The sequence below is a fragment of the Mytilus galloprovincialis genome, unplaced genomic scaffold (assembly GCF_965363235.1).
Source record: "Mytilus galloprovincialis unplaced genomic scaffold, xbMytGall1.hap1.1 HAP1_SCAFFOLD_184, whole genome shotgun sequence".
Classification (NCBI taxonomy): domain Eukaryota; kingdom Metazoa; phylum Mollusca; class Bivalvia; order Mytilida; family Mytilidae; genus Mytilus; species Mytilus galloprovincialis.
This window is the reverse complement of record NW_027468112.1, coordinates 20501-44543: the sequence shown is the minus strand read 5'-3', so window position 1 is coordinate 44543 and position 24043 is coordinate 20501. Positions and strand designations below refer to the sequence as shown.

General features: G+C 32.3%; 1 protein-coding gene across 1 annotated transcript; it reads left to right on the top strand.

Moving 5' to 3' along the window:
* Positions 1-813: 813 nt before the first annotated feature.
* Positions 814-22634, top strand: LOC143060896 (retinol dehydrogenase 13-like). Its single transcript, XM_076233649.1, has 8 exons — positions 814-996; positions 11081-11220; positions 11640-11755; positions 13215-13370; positions 15463-15567; positions 20087-20296; positions 21247-21454; positions 22445-22634. Exons 2-8 carry the CDS (start codon positions 11141-11143, stop codon positions 22542-22544), a joined length of 975 nt encoding a protein of 324 aa, XP_076089764.1. The 5' UTR covers positions 814-996; positions 11081-11140; the 3' UTR covers positions 22545-22634.
* The last annotated feature ends 1409 nt before the right edge of the window (positions 22635-24043 follow it).

The following is a 24043-nucleotide window of genomic DNA, read 5'->3' as shown; positions in this document are numbered from 1 at the left end:
TAAAGGTTCACAGTAGGTGAAACTTACATAAATGAAGAGATAAATGAAAAGTGAATAGATTGATGCCCGATTTATATAATTCCAAGGCCGTCAGTCGGCATCAGAAGCGACGAAGCAGCGCATCTATTTTGGGTGGGCAAATATCCACTTTTTGATATGGGACGAGCTCTGACGTCCCACGGCCCCAGCTTGTCTGGCAAAACAGCCGTTGGAAAACAGAGTAATCTCGGACTACCCCTTCCTTATTTTTACTTAAATTGCTGTTAAAATATGTATATTAAACAAATCTAACATGGGTGCCAAATTGACTATATAAAGTGCTGATTTAACCAGGTGCCAATTTGACTATACTGAGTGCAGATTTAACCAGGTGCCGATTTGACTAGAATTTGGTAAAATAAGGGGGACAGTCAAACATAACATAAGACAAGTCACACAGTTCTACCCAACTTCATTCGCTGACTAAGGCTTCCTGATTAAGAGTATGATAAGGATATCGAGAAATATCTATAAGAGAGAATTCAGAGCGAATGATAAAACTCTTTGATATGTAGTGAAAAGGGGGGGTGGTCAAACAGGAGACTTTATGAGACAGTTCTTACACTTTACAGTAAACACACCTTAAAGCGTAACCAATACCAATAGCAAAGGCTATAATAATTGGCCACCAGGATTCATACAAAGCCTCGGGGTTGGGAAGACCTTCAAGAGGGTTTGGTCGACTCATTTTTTCAGTTTTTCGGTGTCACTAAAGCGTGTAATCTGGATCCTGTTATCGGCTATTGGGTACCAGTATTTTAAGGGGAGGTAATTATGACAGTAAAGTGTAGATTATTTTACCTGAACACAGCCCATGAGAAAAAAGATTTATGTTTAGCTTTACTTCTTAATGAAAATAAGATGTTTTAAAGCTTTGAAAAGAGCAATGTTTATGTAACCACGTTTACAAAAGAATCAAGTGGACGAATCCAAGAGTCATAATATATCTAATAATTGGTTTGTTTTAAAAGTTTTGACCTTGTTAGCTTGTATGTTTATATAATTTTCACATTTTATTTAATTGCTTCATCTTCTGCATATTGTCCACATTTAATATGGTAAATACCTTTCATGTACGTTATAAATGTTGCTAGTAGTCTGTTGTTATTTATGTATTTTTGTCATTTTGTTTATTTTCTTTGGTTACATCTTCTGACATCAGACTCGGATTTCTCTTGAACTGAATTTTAATGTGCGTATTGTTATGCGTTTACTTTACTACATTGGTTAGAGGTATAGGGGGAGGGTTGAGATCTCACAAACATGTTTAACCCCGCCGCATTTTTGCGCCTGTCCCAAGTCAGGAGCCTCTGGCCTTTGTTAGTCTTGTATTATTTTAATTTTAGTTTCTTGTGTACAATTTGGAAATTAGTATGGCGTTCATTATCACTGGACTAGTATATATTTATTTAGGGGCCAGCTGAAGGACGCCTCCGGGTGCGGGAATTTCTCGCTACATTGAAGACCTGTTGGTGACCCTCTGCTGTTGTTTTTTATTTGGTCGGGTTGTTGTCTCTTTGACACATTCCCCATTTCCATTCTCAATTTTATTTATTACAGTTTAACATTTTATTTTCATTGATTTATCAATCAGTAAATAATTTGATATATAATTACAATTTATACAAATAATGAAATATATTATTGTTTAATGGGTTTTGGTACTATTAAGATTGCATTGTGAAGTTACAAATTCCGCTGAAAAAGCATGCATTGTGCAAATTTATATGACGTACGAAAACATATCATCTGACCATAAGCTCTGATGGAGCAGGATTAGTCCAAATAATTATGACGTCTGGCAAGGCTATTTTATTTTTTTTTCTGGGACGCCTTCCTACGGTTGTAGAAAAAAAATAAAACAGCCTTGCCAGACGTCATAATTATTTGGACTAGAGCAGGATCTACTGTATCCCTTCAAAATTTCATCATGTTCACTGATTTTGGGCTGGGTATATATCAACATACAAGACAATATGATATAATTTAACATTTGCCTTGGCAGGGCACCTATTGCCTAGAAATTACTAGGTTGTAAAATTTTATTTATTCATATAGTGGTAAATAAAAGTGCCGCAATTTGTGATGTGTGCATAATATTTTTATTAATATCTTTTAATATATTATCAAAGACAATTTAATCCCTTTTTTAATTCACTTTAACTAACTAATATTAATTATCTTACTTTAGTTTATCTAAACCAAATTCTATGAAACTTATACACAATGCTTATAACTACAAAATACAGATCAAGTATCAATTTTGTTAGCATCACTTTAACACTGTTCTCGAGTTATGCCCTTTACAATTGGACAAGTTGCCAAATTTTTCATTTCCGTTCTCTTATTTTAGTTTGCCTCAACCAAAAGCTATGAAACTTATACTAAATGCTATACCAATTTATAACTTATACACAATGTTTATAACCCCAAAATACAGATCAAGTTAGAATTTTGGGGGAGTCACTTTTATTGTTCAAGAGTTATGCCCCTTTACAAATTGAAAAGTTGCTGAAAATATTGTTTCCATTCTCTAACTTAAGTTTGTCTCAACCATTATGATCTTTGGTGGTGTTGCTTTAACAATTCTAGAGTTAAGCCTAAATAAGCCCATTTACAAATGTCAAAATTGCTGAATTATTCGTTTCTTTTCTCTTTCTTAAGTAAAGTTGACTCAATTAAATGTTATGAGACTTATAAACAATTGTTATCACCACACAACAAAAGTGCAAAGTTGGATAGCTTTACTTTTACTGTTCTTCAGTTATGTGACTTATTTCCCCTTATAATGTTATATGATGTGCAAGCTGGGGCACATTCCCTATTTATTTTTAATTTGATGTGCAGCAGCTTTGGATAAATAGTTCATTTTCAAGCAAATATAAATTGCTCTGTATGGTTTTTTTTATAATTGTGGTAGGCAGTACACTGATCTACAGTTGCTAACTTCTAAGTCATTTGCTTTCTAGTAGAGAGTTGTCTCTTGTCTCATTCATTTTATCATTGGCAATCATACCACATCATCTTATTTTTATACCAAAATTTTTCTCTATTCAAGTGAATTCCCTTATTACTCAACAAAAATTTATGAAATGTTCTCAATACCATTTTACCTGAAGATTTTAACACAGTGTAGATACTATTCTGTACGCTATCCGGAAGTCGCGATTTTCGAAGCGAGAACTTTTTGGATAGTATGTGAAATTTGATGGATATACTGAATTTAACGGTAAGTGGATGATCTGTACATTGCTGAATGATTAATTCAGCTGACATCGATATTCTCAAATGGTTTAGAATTAAATTTAGCACATTCAATATTCGTATCTCTGTCTTAATCAATAGATTTTCAAGTGCATCACTAAGGACAATCAGTCTGTGAACCAAAAAACAATCTTTTTACCCTCTTAGTGTACAAATTAACGTAAATACCAGACTTAATTAACTAAATGAAATATATTTCAAGTGGTGGTAAAAGTTTCAACCAGATCTTTGAAGCCAGAAATAAGAAAATAACACTTGTTTGAATTTCTCACTGTACGATCAGTCTCGCTTGTATATTTTGAAACTGTATGATCAGTCGTTATTTCACTGTATTCTAGTAGTGATTTCAAAGTTATTTACGATACATTTAGAAGATGTCATTTTTCTAAATAACACAAATATATTTCAATAAATTCACATCCTGAAAACTTATATGAAACATGTTTAGCTTAATAGGGTGTACTCGACTTACTACATTCAGTATAAGGATGTTAAATGTTGTTAAAATCTTTATATTTCACTGTATTCTAGTAGTGATTTCAAAGTTATTTACGATACATTTAGAAGGTGTCATTTTTCGAAATAACACAAATATATTTCAATAAATTAACATCCTGAAAAAAACTTATATGAAACATTGAAGGCCGTACTTTAACCTATAATGGTTTAATTTTTAAATTGTTATTTGGATGGAGAGTTGTCTCATTGGCACTCACACCACATCTTGCTATATCTATTAGCTTAATAGGGTGTACTCGACTTACTACATTCAGTATAAGGATGTTTAAATGTTGTTAAAACAAGAGGAAGGTTTGTTGTATGTATAAGTTTCAGAATTGTCCTCCGTTATACTTAAAATTGTACAAACGCACAGATTTAATTGTAATACAAAAATGCATGTATTTACACACATTCGAGGCCGTACTGTAGCCTATAATTGATCACAGTTACTTCACTTTGTTTTGGGAGTAGAGCTATTTCTGTGACACCCAATTGTACAACACTGCGGGGGTTTATAATGATAATGAAGTCCGTCTTTCCGTTCGTTCGTTGGACAGTTATACTATGTTTGGCCGGTTTTGTAAGTACATCTCCTCATTTACCACTTAATATACAATGGGGTTTCCTGCCATTTTTAAATGGAGAGAGGGTCCAATCCAGGAGAAAAGGGGATTCCAAATATATGTTCCCATACAAATGCATTGATAGTTAAAAAGGATTTCAATCCGCCGGATCGCCTTTTTTTTTATCCGTCACTGATATGACTTAATTAATCTTTCCCGGATTCCTTATCATAAATTATAATGACTGTATTGTGCACCGTCTATTTCGAATTAAAGTAAACATCTTTTATGGGGGTTCTTTGTATAAGATACGGACTATGCATTATATGGGGCACCTATCAGGTTTTTCCAACACCACCTCCTAAACCAATTATAAAAGTTCTGAACTGAATTGCTCCATTTTTAATCAATTAATGCAAATATGCACCTTCTATTTCTATTTTTTGGTGAAAATATTTTTCATGTTTTTATATCTCAAATACGGACTTTGCCATAGTTTTATATTGGGCGTATCTATTTTATATCCACAAATTCCTTCAGACACTTAACTTTGTGAATCTTTTTTAGATTCTTTATCATTTAATTCAATTGTGCACCTCTTATTTTCATTTTTTTTTTAGAAAACTCACTGTTTTCTCCTTCCGTGATAAGGGCTTTTCCACTACCTTATTGGGTGGTACCCATTCACTATACGCAACTTTCCTAAACTTACCGTATATTAATAAAACTTTCTCAGATTCTTTATCAAATGATGCCACTCTGCACCTATATTTTAGTTGGTTTTTTTTTTTTTGGGGGGGGGGGGGGGGTATTTTTTCCAAAACATGGACTTCAGAAGCGGCGGGAGAATACTTTCGTTAATTCTTTTCTCAATACCTCAAGTTTTTAAACAAATCACTGCATGTTGTATTGAGTTGTAAATACTTAAATTTACATATATTACTTCAAAAAGAAGATGAAATATTATTGCCAATTGATTGCCAATTTAATTATACAACTTTCCCTCCGCGTCTCAAATGTTCCCTGAATAAAATAATTCACATGAGACAAACCAACGACCATAAATTATATACAGCGAGGTAATACGTATTTGTTAGATCTAACCCACACACACACACACCAACACAAACACCGATACACACCAACAACCCTTTTAACCCTGCACAATTGAAATATGAAAAAAAACAAAAACGTTTAAATCCCTTTTAAATAAGCTGTACTCGCCAGACCGATAAAATGCCAAACTTAAAGCAAACAACATCGAACAAAAATGAGGACAAAATCACAAATATTCAAAAGGACAACGCAGTGAAGCAGTGATATAACTTAGGAAGCTACCATTTGATTTTTAGGGGGGGGGGGCTAGGATGAAAAATTGTGTCCTGCTTTTTTTTTTATTTGTAATCTCTATCCTGCCTTTTTATTTTATTTTTTTTTTCAGTCTATTCGGTCCTGCCTTTTTTTCTTAGCTTATCCTGACTTTTTTACAACAAATGTCATCCTGCCTTTTTTTTTCCAAGTTACTCATCCTGCCTTTTTTTTTACGACCATTGGTTGACGACCTAAATTATCCCATTGACTGGGACAGATTAGGTGAACGTTTGTTGGTAACAATCACTGCTCACTATGTACTTGTTAAAGACACTGAATCTGTGGGGTCACATAAGGTTCTCAACACCGAAATAAAGTAATTCGAAAAACTAATCCGGAATAATACGATGTGTTGATTTATATCAATAATATAAATCAAAACATAAAGGTTATTCCTGAATAATTTTTCGAATTATTTTATTATTAAAGGCGTTAAGAACCTATGGTGACCCCACAGTTTAAATTATATAATAAGTAAGAAGTGAGCAATGGTCGTTACCGACAAACGTTCACTTGATCTGTCCCAGTCAATGGGATAATTTAGGTCGTCAATCAATGGCCAGGACCACACTGTTTTGAATATGATTCTATATTGATTTGAATTTAACATGTTCATTTCATTAACAATTTTCAAATAACAAAGTCAGTAGATATTAACAATGTGCCTCCTTTTCACCCCATCCCAAAGTTTTTCTCAGGGTCGACTAATATCAACTTTTAACCTGAATGTTTCGGCGGACGGTGTAAATAGTCTTTTAAAATGTTATAGCTAAAAAGATAACTGCAACTATACACTATTACAAAGTCCACAAGCAAATCAAGTATTGCTTTTTAGGCGTTTGATTTTAAACAAGACTGACGGAACAAAAATACAATTATTTTGCAGTCTACAAAAATCATCATATCTATATTTATATTGTCTGATGAACGATATTACACTTTAAAGTTCCCTGGACAGTTCATAATATCATATAAATACGTAGATACCTTCAAATTGCCTTTGTTTTTTCTTCAAAATCACGACTGGTCATACAGTAAAAAAATTTGAAATCGCTACTAGAATACAGTCAGTTATGGACTGATCGTACAGTAATTTATTTTGGTATCCTCAAGGAAAACATATTTTTTATGGGAAATACGAATGTTCTACTTAAATACGAAACGAATATTGAAACAGTATATATTGAACTTTAAACTGATGCAAATATTTGCAATAAAAGGTTATTTGTTTTGTACTACGAGAGCAAAATTGTCCATCGATTTCACTTTTTTCTATGAAGTTGGTATGATGCACACGTATATTTTATATTCTACTGCATGTTTTTGTTAAAGTTACACATATTTATGATGCTTTACATACCTTGAAGATGTTCAAAGCACTTTATAGATATAGGTGTAAACAAATGATGAGAAAAGTCACCGTAGGCAAAACCGTCCTGTTAGCCAGTTGGTAGTCATCGCTTCGAAAATCGCGACTTCCGGATAGCGTACAGAATAGTATCTACACTGTGTTTAAGAACATTACATTATTGACATGTGCCAAAATAGGCCACTAATATAAGGCAACAGGTTAACATAATGAACCTAGATATATAACATTACACTGCACATATATTTTTTTAAGTCTCAGGCCTAAAATAAAATATTGTTTGTTTCCCCAATCCCGACCGACCGGGAAAAATCGCCGCGACCGGAATAATTTTATTGCCGATTTTGTGTAGAATTTTTTTTTATCGAAATTCATGTGGTGGTGCGGTGCTCCTATGAAATGGACAAGTCAAATACATAAGACATAAGGAGACGCTGTTCTTCAAAGCGCCTTTGAAATCGGCATTGTTGAAAACGCATTGATGACGCGACTTGGCTTCTTATTCCACGTGGTCTCGGGTCTTTACGATATTCAGAACAATATTCTCTAGATTGTTCATATATTTACATGGACGCCGTTCTGTCAGTTTTTGTTGCAGTTTATTCGGCTGGAAACTTTTTGGAAAGATTTTCGAAGAAGGAAATATTTGAAGACATATGTGAGGACGTTATAGCCGATTTAAAATTGACTGAAGAGGAGGAGGATGCTCTTGACAAAAAACACATCCGTGTATCAAAACAAAGTGTTTCTACTGAAATATTTAGTCCACACTACGATGATGACATGAAACTTGCACTAGACTTTAATAAAGACTTTTTGTTTATGTAATTTATACATGTTTCTCGTTTCTCGTTTTTTTAAATAGATTAGACCGTTGGTTTTCCCCTTTGAATGGTTTAACACTTGTAATTTTGGGGCCCTTTATACAAGCCTTTATAGCTTGTTTGGTGTGAGCCAAGGCTCCGTGTTGAAGGCCGTACCTTGACCTATAATTGTTTACCTTTATAAATTGTTATTTGGATAGAGAGTTGTCTCATTGGCACTCATACCACATCTTCCTATACCTATTTAAGTTTTGGAAATTTTGCATTGACATTAATATTGATGGGACCTCTACAGAAAAAGAAGCCTCCTCCTCAAATGTTGTCAACACCTTTGACAAAATGATGGGAGCCAGTCAAGCTGTCAACAAATTTTCTAAGGGAAAAGAAGAAGCTATTAACAAGTTAACAGGTATGCATAATAAGTGACCGTCCCAACATCTATTTCTTGCAAGCAAAGGTAGACTTTTTTAGGATAAGGAGAGTCTCCTCACCTTTGTTTGCATTCCTTTTCTTGCAAATTTTCAAACCCCTTTACCTAAATTCCCTAATGATTTCCTTATGCCCTTACTTATTTAACCCGAGGCCTGAAAGCAATTGATTTAAATTAATCATTTGGTCCCTAATAAAAGCAGATCACTCCACACTAGTCTTGTTAAAGCAGACAGCCCATGCATACTTCTCTAAATAGTGGTAACTGTTCGAGAATCCAGAGCATTTGACAGACTGCTAACCAACTTGAAGTATGACTACTGTTGTGGATCTGTTATCACACCTGAAGGTTTGCTTTTATAGTATTACCAAAATATATTCTTTTCACTTTTAATATATAATAACATGGTCTTGCATAGCATGATTTTGTGACCCAACATTGAATGACATTTCCACATTTAACAAACACTCTCAGTTGATTGTATTTTATATGCATGTTCCATTGAGTTATTCAGTGTTTGATATGGGTTCAATGTTCAAATCCTTCTTTCAGTGGAAAATTGCATACTTCAGTGAACGGTTTAAACTTCATTCTACTAGAACACTCTCTGACGTTGAACTTGGACAGATTTCTGACAGATTATACTGCTTAATATAATAAACAGAAAGCTCAGTATTTTAGACATTTTCTTCATTGAAAATTCCCAATATATATATACAAAGTACTCTAGGATATTATTATTTATTTATTAAAGATCTCTGTTGTTCTTTATTTCAGGTGATGCTGTTGAAGGCGTGGTGAATGTGCACCTACAAATAGACTGTGATGTACACATGTGGAATTTCCGTATTATGACTCTACCGTGGCACAGCCCGATATATGTGCCTCCTGTGCAGCTGTGGGGGCAACAAAGACTGTGTCATTATTGGAAAATTACCACTCAAAAGAAACCCAATTAAATAAACTATTTCAATGTATACATAGAGTTTTATTTAATAAGTCTGACATGAGGAAACTGATAGCTTAATACACTCTAGAATTTAAAATACAGCCCTATAATGATGGTTTGTAATTTTCTATTTACAAGTACCAAAAAAAAAACCAAATTTACCAAAAAAATAAAATAATTTACCTACCTACCTACCCTCACCTGACTTGATAGGGTCGGGTTTGGGGAAACAAACAATTATTTATTTTTGGCCTCACTAAGTTAAAGGCAATTCATTGATGGTCTACTGTTATGAATATGGTTTACAAATGAAATCTTACAGTAAATAGTTGAGAATCTAGATATGTAGCTTTTGTTTGAAATTAAATTGTCATTTAAGGAAAAAACTTTTGGGTGAAAGTGTAAACAAGGACATCCAATTGAAAATCTAATTAACTTATTATAGACGATCATAGACGTATCTGATTTGGTATAATAATAAGGAGATATTGTTTGATTGGCAGATTTTTCACCATCTTTCAAAAGCCATGTAGATAGAAATTGTATTTGATATTGTATGAAATGAAGAAGATGAGGTATGTTTGCTATTGAGATAACTATCCACCACAGACCAGGGGATGTATGTAAACAATTATAGGTCACCATACAGCCTTCAAAATTGATCACAACCAAAAATGCACTACAAGCTTTAAAAGGCCCTATACATGATACATGGCATAAACAACTGTGCAAAGACTGTATAACAAGTCAAGGTCATTAAAAACTTCTATCGTCATGGCATAACAAAATGTAAAACAGTTCAAATGAGAAAACCAACATCCTAATGTACAAAACAATAGAAGAAAATTAAATATACACTAGAACACACCCGCGGGTCTGTGACTGAATTAAAGTATATAACTATGCGCAAGCCTTATTTTAGTATTAGTATTGTCATCTGATAAAGTCATGCCGATTATAAGATACACAGTTTTCTCTGTTTCAAATCTTTCTGTTTGAACCCGTCGAACTGGAACTTATCAATTATTGGTAATATTAATTATTTGGAAAACAAAAGGTCCTGGAATGGAGTATTTTTTAATCAACAGCATTGTCCTATATTAGTTATAAATAAAGTTGAGTTCTTTGATTCGCTGTTTTACGTCATGCCTGCTAACAAATTGAAAACTGTACCTATACGCCTTATTTTTAGTCCAGATTTTTAGTATTCGTATTGTTATCTTAGAAAGTCTTACTGATTAAAATACTACAATAGGTAACAATTTGACAATTTATTAGTGTCAACCCTGTGATTATGACCCGTGTATACAGCACATTAATCCCGAATACACCGTTTGTTGGTTCGCCTGTCAGATGCGGAACGTACAGATAAGGTAATAGGTGACAGGTGAATATACTATTGGTATCGGTATCGGACTCGACCCGGAACTTCTTAATTATTGGCAATATTAATTACGTGGAAAACAAAAGGGCCTGGAGTGGTGTAATTTTTAATCTACACCTTTGTACTATATTAGTTATATATAAAGTTGAATTCTTTGATTCGTCGTTTTTACGTGATGACGGCTGACAAATTGGACCTCGTAATTTTAGTATTATAGATGCATGTATCTTTTATCTATCGTTTGATAATTAAAAAAAATGTTGTATGATCAGTGCTTTTACTTATTATGAGTATAATGATCAGATAAGAGGCCTGTGATACATCCATTGAAATTATATCAATATGAATTATTGTGACTATATGATTGATGTAGGTTTCTTTTTCAGATTGGAGTATTTAACATGAACATATAGTTTATACCAGTAGTCTTCTATAGTTACACTAAAATGTCTTCATTTTCATCTAAAGCTATAACTTATTCCTTTGCCATTGGAGCAATTGGTGGAATGGTAATTATCTTAAAACGGTAAGTCAATTTATAAGCAAAGCATGGAAGGAGAAAAAATAAGGGGATAAGTAATGAAGATAACTTTTAAACCTTAATTAGTATTTGGAAATATTCTTAAAGGAGATTTAGAAATACTTATGAGTTTTTCTGATAAAACCATATACATGATATATGTGTGTGGATATTTTATATACATTTTGGATGATATTCCAAACAGTACTTTTCATGCTTTTGTTTTACTTTATTACTAAATTGTCCACCAAATACTTTCCATAAATTGATCAGTAGAAATTGCATTAGTAACATTATCTTGATTAGAATTACACAAAATTGAACATGCAACAGATGTAGACATAATTGGTCCTGCATAGACGTATAAAGTAAATATAAAAATGCTGTGTCACAAAATTCAATTGTTATTCCATTCTTATGTACAGGAAAGCACATGGGATAACATTTAATGGAGACGAGAGAATTCATGGGAGAACAGTGATAGTAACTGGAGCTAATTGTGGCATTGGTTACCAGACAGCTGGCATGTTAGCAGCTAGGGGTAGGTGCATTACAAGTTATATAGATAATGTATAGTGGATAAGATATTGTCAGTAGATTCATATTTTTGTCCATTATTCTCTATTTTTATGCCCTGGCCACTATCAAAGTGGGCATTCAGGTTTACCCTTGTCCATCTCTCAGTACTTCCCAAAAATGGTTTCCATTCTCTAACTTCAGTTTGACATAACCAAATATAATGAAACTATCACACAATGCCACCAGATAATTTTGAATTAGGTTTGTGTGATTCAAACTTTATGTGTGTTTGGTGGCAATTAGCATTGTGTGATAGTTCATAATATCAGCTCTCCGTTTCAACACTTTAAATTTACTTTGCCTCAGCCAAATGTTATGAAACCTATATTTAATGCTTATTACCACCAAACACACTTCAAAGAAGAATTTGGCTGGATTTACTTTCAGTTTATTATGTTCTCAAGTTATATTCATTAAGAAATAAATAAATAGGTAATTTGCAATTTCCATACTCTAACTTTACTTTGCCTCAGCCAAATGTTATGAAACTTATACACATTGCTACTGAACTCCAAACGGATAAAATTCCAAATTTGGTGGTGTCACTTACAAATTGTTGAGTTATATCCCTTTATAAATTGCAAAACTACTGTATTCATTAACATTGACTTAACTCATGCATATTCACAAGTAGGGCATCTGGCTCCCACGATCACATTCTTTTTTATTTATATTATAGCACCCTCTTCTTTTTTGGCATTCATTTTTCTTTAAATTTGTAAATTATTCTTTATTCTGTATAAATGCCCAACCAGAGATTTCAGACACTCTTGTAACTTTTGATTAATGATGTTTTACAACGCATGAAAGAAGGAGATGAAATTTAACAGATTTTGGTAGAAGTTTTGATTGTACATTATATTATCATTTCCTTCATACAGGTTAGTAAAAAGAAAATGCTAAAGCAGTGATTTTGTAGATCTATTTCAAAGGTTAAATATTAAAATAACAGCTTCATTGTTTCAGCTGAATGTATTTAATATGTATATATTGATGGATGCAGAGTGTGTGTAGATAAGACTGCAACCCTACTACACAAAATGAAAACAGAAAGCATCTTGCTTTTGATAAAAAAATGTTTAAAATATGACATTAATTCGTGATTATAGCCAAATAATTTTAAGAACTACACTTGGAATAGTATGGGAATGCATATACAGGAAAGCACTTTTAAAATATTAATATGTACAAAATGTAGTTATGAGTGTGTATAAGTTCAGGAAAGGAAAAAAAAATAAGATTTTTTTTTTTATTGTATAGAATATATTAGGAGACTAATAAGGGAAAAGTTATCTTGTAAAGAATGTGTCCTAGTGAAATTTTGTAAAAATATATAGAAGTTATGCACATGACATTTCCACAATTATGCTTTACTGTTTTATGTATATAACTGAAAAATTACAGATTTATATTTTTTTCAGGTGGTAAAGTTATAATGGCATGTAGGGACATGAAAAAATGTGAGGATGCAAAAGAAGAAATAATAAAAAATACTTGGAATAAAAAAGTGTTTTGCAAACATCTCGATTTAGCATCGTTGGATTCTATAAAAGAATTTGCAGAGGATTTTAATAAAAGTAAGTTATAGTATAATAGTGTCATCCAAATACATGTAGCCTGTTTTAATTTGGGAAAAAATGTATGCAGTGTTATTTAGTATTTGTCCATATGTTCAGGTAGTAGATATATTTGAATTAAGACCAGGGTGCACAGATTCCAGTGGCGGATCCAGAACTTTTCCTAAGGGGGGGCCCGCTGACTGACCTAAGGGGGGGCCCGCTCCAGTCATGCTTCAATGATTCCCTATATAATCAACCAAATTTTTCCCACGAAAGGGGGGGGGGGGGCCAGGGCCCCCTGGATCCGCCAATGGATTCTGTAACAGGGTATCTGGGAGAATGAGAAAGAATTTTAAATTTGACTAAATAAAAGTTTAGGACCTGATTTTTTTCTCAGAAACGGCCAGGAAGGGTTTCTAATGTTCTCTAAGAGAAAAATCACAGAAAACATATTTAGGGATTTAAAGTCTATCTTTCCAATTGAATAATTGCAAAAAATGTATATCCCTCGATGCTTGACAACCTAAGGAACAGGCTTTGTTTATTGGTCCTAATGCCAAATTTAGAGAATCCAAAGCACCTGTACGAAGGTATGTAGATTCTCTTGAATTAGTTCAATACACTAATTTAAGTTCCACTGGAGTTGAGCAATCAATCCATCTAGTTTGATTACAATTTTGTCATAATATCTGGTCGAGTCTCTATACAGATATTTTGACCTTTTCTTTTCTTTTCTATTTATATTTATCAAATGGCATATTCTAGACTCCCTTTTTTTACCGAGTTTTGCAGTGATGGTTTATTATATCACAATTAATAGGTAATAATTATTGCTATGATATTAGAGTTAAAATATCCATACTTTTTTAGCTCACCTGGCCCACAGGGCCAAGTGAGCTTTTCTCATCACTTGGCGTCCGTCGTCGTTAACTTTTACAAAAATCTTCTCCTCTGAAACTACTGGGCCAAATTTAACCAAACTTGTCCACAATCATCATTGGGGTATATAGTTTAAAAAAATGTGTCCGGTGAACCGGCCAACCAACCAAAAAGGCTGCCATGGCTAAAAGTAGACCATAGGGGTAAAATGCAGTTTTTGGCTTATAACTCAAAAACCAAAGCATTTAGAGCAAATCTGACGGGATAAAATTGTTTATCAGGTCAAGATCTATCTGCCCTGAAATTTTCAGATGAATCAGACAACCTGTTGTTAGGTTGCTGCCCCTGAATTGGTAATTTTAAGGAAATTCTGCTGTTTTTGGTTATTATCTTGAATATTATTATAGATAGAGATAAACTGTAAACAGCAATAATGTACAGTAAAGTAAGACATAAAAATAAGTCAACATGACCAAAATGGTCAGTTGACCCCCTAAGGAGTAATTGCCCTTTATAGTCAATTTTTAACAATTTTCATAAAATTTGTAAATTTTCACTAACATTTTCCACTGAAACTACTGGGCCAAGTTCATTATAGATAAAGCTAATTGTAAGCAGCATGAATGTTTAGTAAAGTAAGATCTACAAACACATCACCATCACCAAAACACAATTTTGTCATGGATCCATCTGTGTCCTTTGTTTAATATTCACGTAGACCAAGGTGAGCGACACAGGCTCTTTAGAGCCTCTAGTTTATTGCTGTTATTAGGCATAGTGTGCATACTTTGTGAAAACAAACTCCCTCTTCAATTAACTATAATTAGGAATATTAAAATAACTATGTGTAGACTTTGACATAATATAAAAAAGAAGATGTGGTGTGATTGTCAATGAGACAACTTTTCACATAAGACAAAATGTCACAGAAATTAACAACTATAGGTATGGCCTTCAACAATGAGCAAATCCAATGCCGCATAGTCAGCTATAAAAGGCAATTCATTAACAATTCAAACCAGAAAAGTAATGGTGTAATTTATGTACAAAAAATTAACAAAAAATATGTATGTTACACAGAAACAAACGACAACCCCTGAATTAATAAGCATGCCAACTAAAGAATAATAAATATCTCTTGCATATAGTTTGAAAAAAAAGAAAAAATATCTTCGAAACTTTCTGAAATTCAGTCATTAAAATCTGTTCATTAGTTTTTGTTCTTTTTCAGATGAAAGTCGTTTAGATATATTAATAAATAATGCAGGGATAATGAGATGTCCAAAACAAATTACTAAAGATGGTTTTGAAATGCAGTTAGGAGTGAATTATTTAGGTAAGGAAAAGACACTAATACAGTATTTCTTTCAGATCATTTAAATGTCAATATAAAAAAATAAGAAGCGGTATGACTGAGAGACCATTCTCCATCAGAGACCAAGTGTTGTAGAAGTTAACAACTACAGGTCAGTATAGGGCAATATTATTTTACACAATGCATTTTAATAAGGATGTATCTTTTATTTCTTCAAGGGTGATAACTTTTTTCTATGAAGGACTAGAACTTTTTAAAACTACTATAAATTCATTACAACTGTGCTAGTTTTTAGCTTGACGTCTGAGTTTAGATGTTGCTTAACAGTGTCAATAAGTCACAAAACTATTTGATAAAATTTATGTAGCTTTTTGCTTTTTAGCTCACTTGGCCTAAAAGGGCAAGTGAGCTTTTCTCATCACTTGGCAACCGGCGTCGTCCATCGTTGTTAACTTTTACAAAAATGTTCTCCTCTAAAACTACTGGGCCAAATTTAACCTTACTTGGCCACAATCATCATTGAGGTATCTAGTTTAAAAATGTGTGCGGTGACCCCGCAAATCAACCAAGATGGCCACCATGGCTAAAAAAAGAACATATCAGTTGAGGAAGCTGGTGAATCTTTAAAAAGAATGAAAAGCAATAAAACGCCTGGATCAGATGGTTTTTCAAGTGAATTTTTTAAATTTTTCTGGCCTGACTTAAAATTTTTTGTTGTAAGATCCTTGAATGCAGGTTATGATAAAGTGGAACTTTCTGTTACTCAAAAACAGGGGATAATTACATGTCTTCCAAAGGGTAACAAACCTAGACATTTTTTAAAAAACTGGAGCCCTATATCTTTGCTTAATACTGTATATAAAATTGGCTCTGGGGTTATAGCAAGAAGATTTAGAACAGTTTTGACTAAACTTATTGATACTGATCAGACAGGTTTTATGAGTGGAAGATATATTGGGGAAAATCTAAGATTGATCTATGATATCATGGAATATACTGAAGATAATGATATACCAGGCCTTTTATTGTTGATAGATTTTGAAAAAGCCTTTGATTCCATTTCATGGGAATTTCTTTTAAATGTATTGAAATTTTTTAATTTGGCGATTCTATTATAAATTGGGTGAAAGTGCTCTATCAAAACATTAATTCAGCAGTCATTCAGGGAGGAAATCTTTCAGACTTTTTCACTGTTGAACGGGGTTGTAGGCAAGGTGATCCATTATCGCCTTATCTTTCATTCTTTGTGCAGAAATTTTAGCGTTAAAAATAAGAAATAACAAAAATATAAATGGAATCAAAGTTCTTCATGTTGAGCACAAACTCTCGCAGTTTGCTGACGATACATCACTACTTTTAGATTGAAGTGAAGAATCTTTAAATGAGGCATTATTGGAACTAGATTGGTTTGCGAAAATTTCTGGTTTGAATATAAATTTTTCCAAAACTCATGTGATTTGGATTGGAAGTAAAAAGTACAGCACAGAGACACTTTGTACAAATCAAAATCTTACTTGGGGAAGCACATCCTTTAAATTATTGGGTGTTAATTTTGATGTTGATTTAGAAAACATAGTTAAAATCAATTATGATGAAAATATTGTAAAAATAAAAAGACTAGTCAAACAATGGTCTAGACGTAACATTACTGTTATTGGTCGAATTACTGTTGTAAAGACACTTATGTTGCCAATTTTAAATCATTTAATATTGTCACTACCTAATCCAAGTGAAGATATTATTAAACAGATAAATGAACTTATGTATAAGTTTATATGGAACTCACCAGTTCATAGAGTAAAAAAAGATGTAATACAAAAAGATTATTGTGATGGAGGCTTAAAAATGATTAATTTACATGCTTTTATAAATGCTTTGAAATGTACTTGGATAAGAAGAATTTGTAAAAACGATTGTAAATGGCGAAATATATTTTTGTCATATGTTGATAAAGATAGATTCTTTACTTGTGGTAATAGCTATGTAAAGCAACTACAACAAAGTATTAAGAATAAATTTTGGAAAGATATACTGGGTGCTTGGCAAATGGTAATTGAAAAAGAAAGGAATTTGCACGACTGGGAATATTTTCTTTCCAGTCCAATTTGGATGAATAACCTATTCCAAATTGACAACAAACCAGTGTTTTTCAAAGACTGGCATAGTAAGGGTATTATACATGTAAATGATATTGTTGGGGAGAATGGTACCTTTCTTAATTTTTATCAATTTCAGGAGTGTTTTCAGATGGATATAGACATCATGAAATATAATAGCATAATTTCTGTGCTAACTAAGACTTCCAAAAAAATTAATAGGGGAGATTATAAATTAGTATCTCCTTTCATACCATCAGTTATAAAGACCATTCTCAAAAGCAAAAAGGGATCTAAAGATATGTATTTGGTGCTAAACAAAAACAACACTGTTCCTACAGGAGTAAAAAGATGGGAAGCAATTTTAGTTTTAGAAAATCAAAACTGGAAAAAGATTTTTCAATTACCATTTTCTATTACAAAAAATACTAAGCTACAATGGCTTCAGTATAGAATTAATCATAAAATTCTGGCAACAAATACGTTTTTAAACAAAATTGGGATAGTGCAAAACCCATATTGTACTTTTTGTAACACTGAACTTGAATCAATTGAACATATACTGTGGGACTGTTATTATGTACAACAATTTATTGAGCAAACTGAAATGTGGTTTCTCCAGAATGGTATTAGTATACCATTTACACAAGATATTTTTTTGTTTGGAAATTTATCACGAATGTACAAAGGTGACCCTCAAAACAATATTTTTCTCTGGATTAAGCAATATATTTATAATACACGATATTTTAAAGGAGAATTAAGTTTAACAGCATTGATTGAAAAAATAAAGCATCATTATATTTTGGAGAAGAAGATATCAATTAAAAATAAATGTTTTGACAAGTTTAATCAAGCTTGGTACATTTACCAAGAGGCTTTACAGGATAATTTGGTGGATTAGCAACTATACAAAATTAGCAGACATCAAACTAAATTTTGGTTTTTTTTATATTTGTTTTTTGTTCTTTTGTTTTTTGTTTTTTTATTTTTTTTTATTTTTCTTAATCATCTTTTAATTCTTTTATATACTTTTTTTTTGTATGTCCTTTTAAATAAGATACAATTATAAAATCCCAACAAAATGTTATTTTCAAGTTCTATACATTTTCTGATAGGTTGTATTATATTACATTCATTTATATGAGCTTACTGTTTGATAATTGTACTGTTGTATATTATATATGTTGGATAAAAAAATAAAAATAAAAAAAAAAAAAAAAGAACATAGGGGTAAAAGGTAGATTTTGGCTTATAACTCTGAAACCAAAGCATTTAGATCAAATCGGACATGGGGTTAAATTGTTAATCAAGTCAAGATCTGTCTGCCCTGAAATTTTCCGATGAATTTGACAACCGGTTGTTGGGTTGCTGCCCCTGAATTGGTAATTTTCAAGGAAATTTTACCGTTTTTGGTTATTACATTTGTATCTTGAATATTATTATAGATAGAGATACACTGTAAACAGCAATAATGTTCAGCAAAGTAAGATCTACAAATAAGTCAACATGACCAAAATGGTCAGTTGACCCCTTAAGGAGTTATTGCCCTTTACAGTCAATTTTTGTAAATTTAAAAAAAAACATTTTCTTCTGTAACTAATAGGCCAAGTTCATTATAGATAGAGATAATTGTAAGTAGCAAGAATGTTCAGTAAAGGAAGATCTACAAACACATCCCCATCACCAAAACACAATTTTGTCATTAATCCATCTGTGTCTTTTGTTTAATATGCACATAGACCAAGGTGAGCGTCACAGGCTCTTAAGAGCCTATAGTTTGTATTAATAAAAGCCTAGAGACTTGAAAGACACAGTGACAAACACTTCTGAGATGCCTGAATAAGGACAATACTTTTACACATTTAATTTAAAGAGGAAATCATTTGTTAAGAAATGTAACTACTTATGATGTGTAACATGCAAAGTTATTTTTTTATTGCAGATAATCATTTGTTTTGTGACCATTGAATGTGAATCAGAATATATGATTTGTATAACAAAGATATATGATGTAATCTCTATTGTATTACTCTAGATTTGTTTTACTACTGTAACTGTGGATTCATTAATATTCATTGAATAACAATTTCATGGATTTTGTGTGTACAGTTGAACCACAAATCTAAATGTGCAACGAAATTGCAAATTTTCTAAAGACTTTGCCAAAACTATGAAATTACATATCCACGAATATGTGAGTTTTCCTGAAACCATGAAAATTGGTACCTACATAAATAAATGAATCCACAGTATTCACTGTCAAATTTCCATTCTTAAGGGAGGACATTTAAAGTTCAATGTAGAATAAAAAACTTAATTCGTTTTTTCACTGATCCCCCTACCCTCCCTCTTAACTTAATTGGGGAAAAAATTGATTGACCAATAAGAATATATATAAAATCATTGTTAATTAAACAAAATTTGCATTTTACATATTTCAGGTCATTTTCTACTCACAAATTTGTTGTTGGACAAATTAAAGAGATGTGCTCCAAGTAGGATTGTAAATATTACAGCTATATCACAGAAAAAAGGAAAAATTAACTTTGAAGATTTAAATAGTGATACAAATTATGATGCTGGAAAAGCTTATGATCAGAGTCAACTTGCAATTATGTTATTTACAAAAGAATTAGCTAAAAGATTGGATGGTAAGTTAAAAAATAACCAGATCTTTTATCAATGCACTTGCCATAGGCGGATTTAGGGGGGGGCCAGGGGGCCCGGGCCCCCCCTTTTTTGGGAAAAAATTGGTTGCTTATATAGGGAATCACTGAAGCGTGACTGGAGCGGGCCCCCTCTTAGGTCAGTCAGTGGGCCCCCACTTATGAAAATTTCTGGATCCGCCACTGCTTGCTTCATACAATAATTTTGGAACTTGATAGTTAATATCTGAAGATGCACTATGAAAACAATGGCCAAAGTTTCTGTGGCTAAGTTAGTTTTTACAATGTTTTTGGAACCCCTCTTTTTTCCCACAATCAATGTATTTTAATGGGGACATATAGTTGGAATCCCCCTTTATCCTGGGTTTAGAACCCCCCTCCCCCTTTTAAAAAGCCCCTGAGTATCCTCCTTTAGTGAAACCAACCAAAATTAAATTGTACAAATATATAGAAAGAAGTATTAAAAATGACCACATCAAATAGACAGGAATTCAACAACTTACAAAAACAGGAAAGACATCAACTGTAACATGGAAGTCACCAACAATAAAAAATGTTTATACCTGGATCAAATCCTGACCACAGAATTGCACTGTTAACAGTACAGTATCACATTTTGTAAATTAACCAAATGTTTGAACAGACAGGTTAAATTTATTGAATTGTTGTTTGAATAAAATCTTGTTTATTTGAAGGTTGGGATCTCAAAGAGGAAATATATTTGTTTCTACTAGGAGGGAAAAAACACAGTTATTTTTGTTGGTATGACGGTAATGCAGTTGAGCACAAGAACTACAAATTTTCTTTCCAATGTTTAGTTTCTTGAATGTTCTTCATATAGCTGAAGTTGAACAAATATCAGTATATTAGTATTCAGTTGTATATAGAATTTGTTGCAAACCCTCATGTATTTCAATATACACTTGCTTTTGTAGATACTGGAGTAACTGTTAATGCTGCATATCCTGGAATCACAAAATCCGATCTAGGACGTCATCTTAGTGTTAACAAATCATATATTTCTAGTTTTTTTATGAAACCGATTAATTATGTGGTGATGAGAACATTAGAAGAAGGTGCAGCTACGCCAGTGTTTTGTGCTATTGGACATGATGTCAGAAATACAACTGGTAAACTTTTCTAGTAAGTAGACTGAAAAATGTTGTGAGAAAACAGATAAATGTGACTTTTATGATTTATTTGGTTATGCTTTTATAGCAGCCAATTTCTGATAGTTCAAATCTCTTGATGTGAAATCTATAGAAAGATTTCTACATCCAATCTCCATCTAATATGTGATAGCATACCTTTCAGAATTACGTTATTACCTAACGGCTGTGTGCACAATATTTCAATAATTTACTCAAAAGTATTCTTATTTTCCATTTGCAAACATATTTACAAACAATAGATAGTAGGTAAATGCATTTGCAAATCCTAAACCAATACCTGGATTTCAGTGATTTAATTCCATTAATTCCATGACCAGTGTGTATTTCCTTATTCCCTCGTGTTAAATATTAAGTCTATTCGATGTAAAAGTTAAAGGGCAATACACCCTTTGACCTGACATTTTTATGATAAAAATTGAATGTGTCTCTCCTTAGACAAGGGAGGTATAATGGTGTGATACTATCTTTTCTTCTTTCTGGTTATTCTGGTTCTCATATACTACTCTGCCTTGGCTAAAACTTTGACATTGCAGTCTGATATTTGGTATGAAACTATAGCTCCATAAGGCCATGTGTTATATGTCATCATGACCTGCATGTGACCTTGAACTTTAACCTTGATGTTTAAATAATAGATTTATGGGACAATGCATGTATTGAACATAGTGTTTTAATCCTTTTACAGTGACTTTAAATATTAAGAAATGGGTCAAAAACTGTGTCATGTACCTTGACCCTTGACCTTATTTGTTCAAAAATTTATTATTTAGATTAACATTGCTTTCAAAGTTGCTTAAAAGTGGCCTGGTGACATTCTTAAACATTAAATTCTGGCATATTAAAAATAGTTCATCATAATTATGTTTTGTTCCTTCATTTCATTGATCATTAAATATCTTGAGAACTATGCAGACAAGAAGGATTATTTTGTTTCATCTGTTTTTTTTTTAATTTTTTACAGTAATATGCAAGAAAAGGAAGTTACAGGAGATGCAAATAATGAAAATATAGCAAAGAGACTATGGTTGACAAGTGAAAAGTGGACCAGATTAACAGACTGAAATATTTATTTTAAGATAATTAATAAATGATCTGTAAACATAAATTATAAAGGCAATGTGTACATACTTGATTGTAGACATAGAAATCAACTTTTAAGAGTTCATCTTTAATATTAGGTACTGGAAATAACAGTTTCTGTTGAGAGTTTCAATATAGTTTTTAACTCTCCTGGCCCATCACTTGTTGTCTGTCGTCGTCCATCACTGTCATCTGTTACCTTTTACAAAAATCTTCTCCTCTGAAACTACTTGGCCAAATAAAACCAAACTTGGTCTAAATCATCCTTGGTATATTTAGTTTAAAATTGTTATCCCATGACCCCGCCCATCAACCAAGATGGCTTTCATGGCTAAAATAGAACATGGAGAAACAATGCATTGGCTAATATCTCTGAAACTAAAGCATCAAGATCAAATCTGACTTGGGTTAAAAAGGTTCATCAGGTCAAGATCTATCAGATGCATCATACAACCCTGTTGTTCAATTGCTGCCCCTAAATTGGTAATTTTATGGAAATTTTTCAGTTTTTGGTTGTTATCTTGAATGTTAATTATAATAGATAAACTGTTAACAGCAAAATTGTTCAGCAAAGTAAAATAATTCTACAAATAAGTCAACATGGGCCAAATTGCCAATTGACCCCATAAGGAGACATTGCCCTTTAAAGTTAATTTTATACATTTTTTTCGTAAATTTTTGTGATCTTTTTACTAAAGGTAGAACATAGAGGTAATACATTTGTAATAGGGAAATCTGACAAGGCAAAAATGTTCAGAAAGTTGAGCTCTACCAACTGTCCATTTACATCAAAATTGTCAGATGATTTATTATTGCTCTTAATTATTGCTCTTAATGGGGCTCACGGGTATAAATCCTCTTTTTTTTTAAATATAGGATTTCACTATTTTTTTCTATAAATAAACTTTATCCTATACTTTATGGAAAAATAAAATAAAATATGGGGTCACTGTTCATTTAAGCTCACAATCTGCCTTAAAAAGAAGCATGCATTTTTGTTATCCCCATAATGGTACTTTTTATACGACCGCAAAAATTTTAGTTTTCGCACTCTAACTTAGTAAAAGTGAATAGAAATCTATGAAATTTTAACACAAGGTTTATGACCACTAAAGGAAGGTTTGGATTGATTTTGGGAGTTTTGGTCCCAACATTTTAGGAATTAGGGGCCAAAAAGGGCCCAAATAAGCATTTTCTTGGTTTTCGCACTATAACTTTAGTTTAAGTCAATAGAAATCTATGAAATTTTGAATCAAGTTTTATGACCACAAAAGGAAGGTTGGGATTGATTTAAGCAGTTTTGGTTCCAACAGTTTAGGAATTAGGGGCCAAAAAAGGGCCCAAATAAGCATTATTCTTGGTTTTCGCACCATAACTTTAGTATAAGTAAATAGAAATCTATGAAATTTAAACACAAGGTTTATGACCATAAAAAGGAAGGTTGGCTTTGATTTTGGGAGGTTTTGTCCCAACAGTTTAG

What these genes read in the sequence shown, in the direction of transcription:
- LOC143060896 (XM_076233649.1), top strand. Translation starts at nt 11,141, where the DNA reads ATGTCTTCATTTTCATCTAAAGCTATAACTTATTCCTTTGCCATTGGA. An exon ending in ATTAGCTAAAAGATTGGATG is followed by an intron (nt 20,297 to 21,246) that starts GTAAGTTAAAAA and finishes TTGCTTTTGTAG; the next exon opens with ATACTGGAGTAACTGTTAAT. An exon ending in ACAACTGGTAAACTTTTCTA is followed by an intron (nt 21,455 to 22,444) that starts GTAAGTAGACTG and finishes AATTTTTTACAG; the next exon opens with TAATATGCAAGAAAAGGAAG.